A 1,344-nucleotide genomic window follows, 5' to 3' on the forward strand; every position below is an offset into this window, starting at 1 on the left:
TCATCTTCTTCTCCATGTTCCTTTTTCTCCCACCTTTTTCTTCATATCCCACGTTTCATCTCTCTCCTGCTCATCATCATTTCTACCCTTTCCCTTCTCCCATAACTTCCACCATGTCTTTTTTCTCTTGTCATCCTCTGTCTTGTACTTGAGCCTTCTCACAGGGTCAGTCGCACTACGCATATTTAGGTCATCAAACTCCTCATTGAGCATAAAGGTCCTCTCAACAATCTCGGCTGATTCCTGCCAGTTGCGAAAACATTGAGTGCCGAGACGAGCGATGTCCTGCACAGCATTTGAGGAGAGGACAGAGCTGTCAGGACGAAGGACTACTATTGTTGGTACGTCCTTCACCTTAAACATGGTCTGCAGTTCCCTAAACAACAGAAACACACATAACTTATTGACAAATAGTAAAATACCTTAAAGATTATGTTGCAGAAGTGAGAAACGATGAGAAATGGCCAATTTTGTACAGCAAAATGTATATACTTTTTGTCATGTCATCTACCTACTTTCTGTATGGGTCTTCAAAGGCCAGAAATAAAGTCTTTTTGTGCAGTTCCTTCAGGAATCTCTGCTGCTGTTTCTCTGATTGGTCCAAGCTGGAAAGAGAAGATGGAGATCTTAAAACGGATAAAACAGTGCACTTGTGTTCATAGAACTGCATGAGTTCACAGAAGATATAAGAAGAAGCTGAGAAAGAGACCTGATGTAGATGAGTGCAAGCAGTTTTGGATATTCGATGTATATTGGATCTTTCAGTCGCTTAAAAAAGTCATTGAGAACAGGCACAAACTTCTGGCACTTCTCACACTCAGCAGAAGCAAAGAGCAGCAACAAGATGCGATTTTCGAGGATCCCAATGATCTCACGCTCTGTGTTGAGTTCATCCTGATCCGTGTTGTTCTCCACCAGAACGTGGTTTAGGAAGAGATCCCCCATGATGGAAGACAGGAATGGGAAAAGCCCTCTGTAGAGCAAAGATGGTTGCACAATGTTAGAGACATGCCATCCTATATACTGCCCAATTTTTTATCTTTATCATGACTAGTACGGTTCATTGCTTGCATCATTCCTGGCATGACACCTCTACATTGTTGTATGAAGCTGATCTTTAATTAAATCAAGTTTTACAGCGGCTTTACCAAGTCAGGGGCTGCAAGATCATTTAAAACATTTGGGGCCAAGTACCAACATTCATACACAATTCTTTTTTCAGTAAGATGTATTATATAGCCATTTGCTGTTTGCCGCTGGCAACAGTTTGAGCTTTAAACAACAATCTTCATTCAAATTTAATTCTACATTGTTCTTTTTTTTAAAGCATTTTATTTTCTTTAA

At 40.3% G+C, this 1,344-nt stretch overlaps 1 protein-coding gene across 1 annotated transcript; it reads right to left on the reverse strand.

Annotated features, from left to right (window-relative positions):
- Positions 1-945, reverse strand: LOC142379379 (nucleoredoxin-like protein 1). Its single transcript, XM_075464526.1, has 3 exons — positions 710-945; positions 516-605; positions 1-376 (listed from the first exon to the last, which is right to left on the reverse strand). The coding sequence occupies exons 1-3, from the start codon at positions 943-945 to the stop codon at positions 1-3; spliced, it is 702 nt and encodes a 233-aa protein (XP_075320641.1).
- Positions 946-1,344: the final 399 nt, after the last annotated feature.

The sequence above is a fragment of the Odontesthes bonariensis genome, chromosome 4 (assembly GCF_027942865.1).
Source record: "Odontesthes bonariensis isolate fOdoBon6 chromosome 4, fOdoBon6.hap1, whole genome shotgun sequence".
NCBI classification, from domain to species: domain Eukaryota; kingdom Metazoa; phylum Chordata; class Actinopteri; order Atheriniformes; family Atherinopsidae; genus Odontesthes; species Odontesthes bonariensis.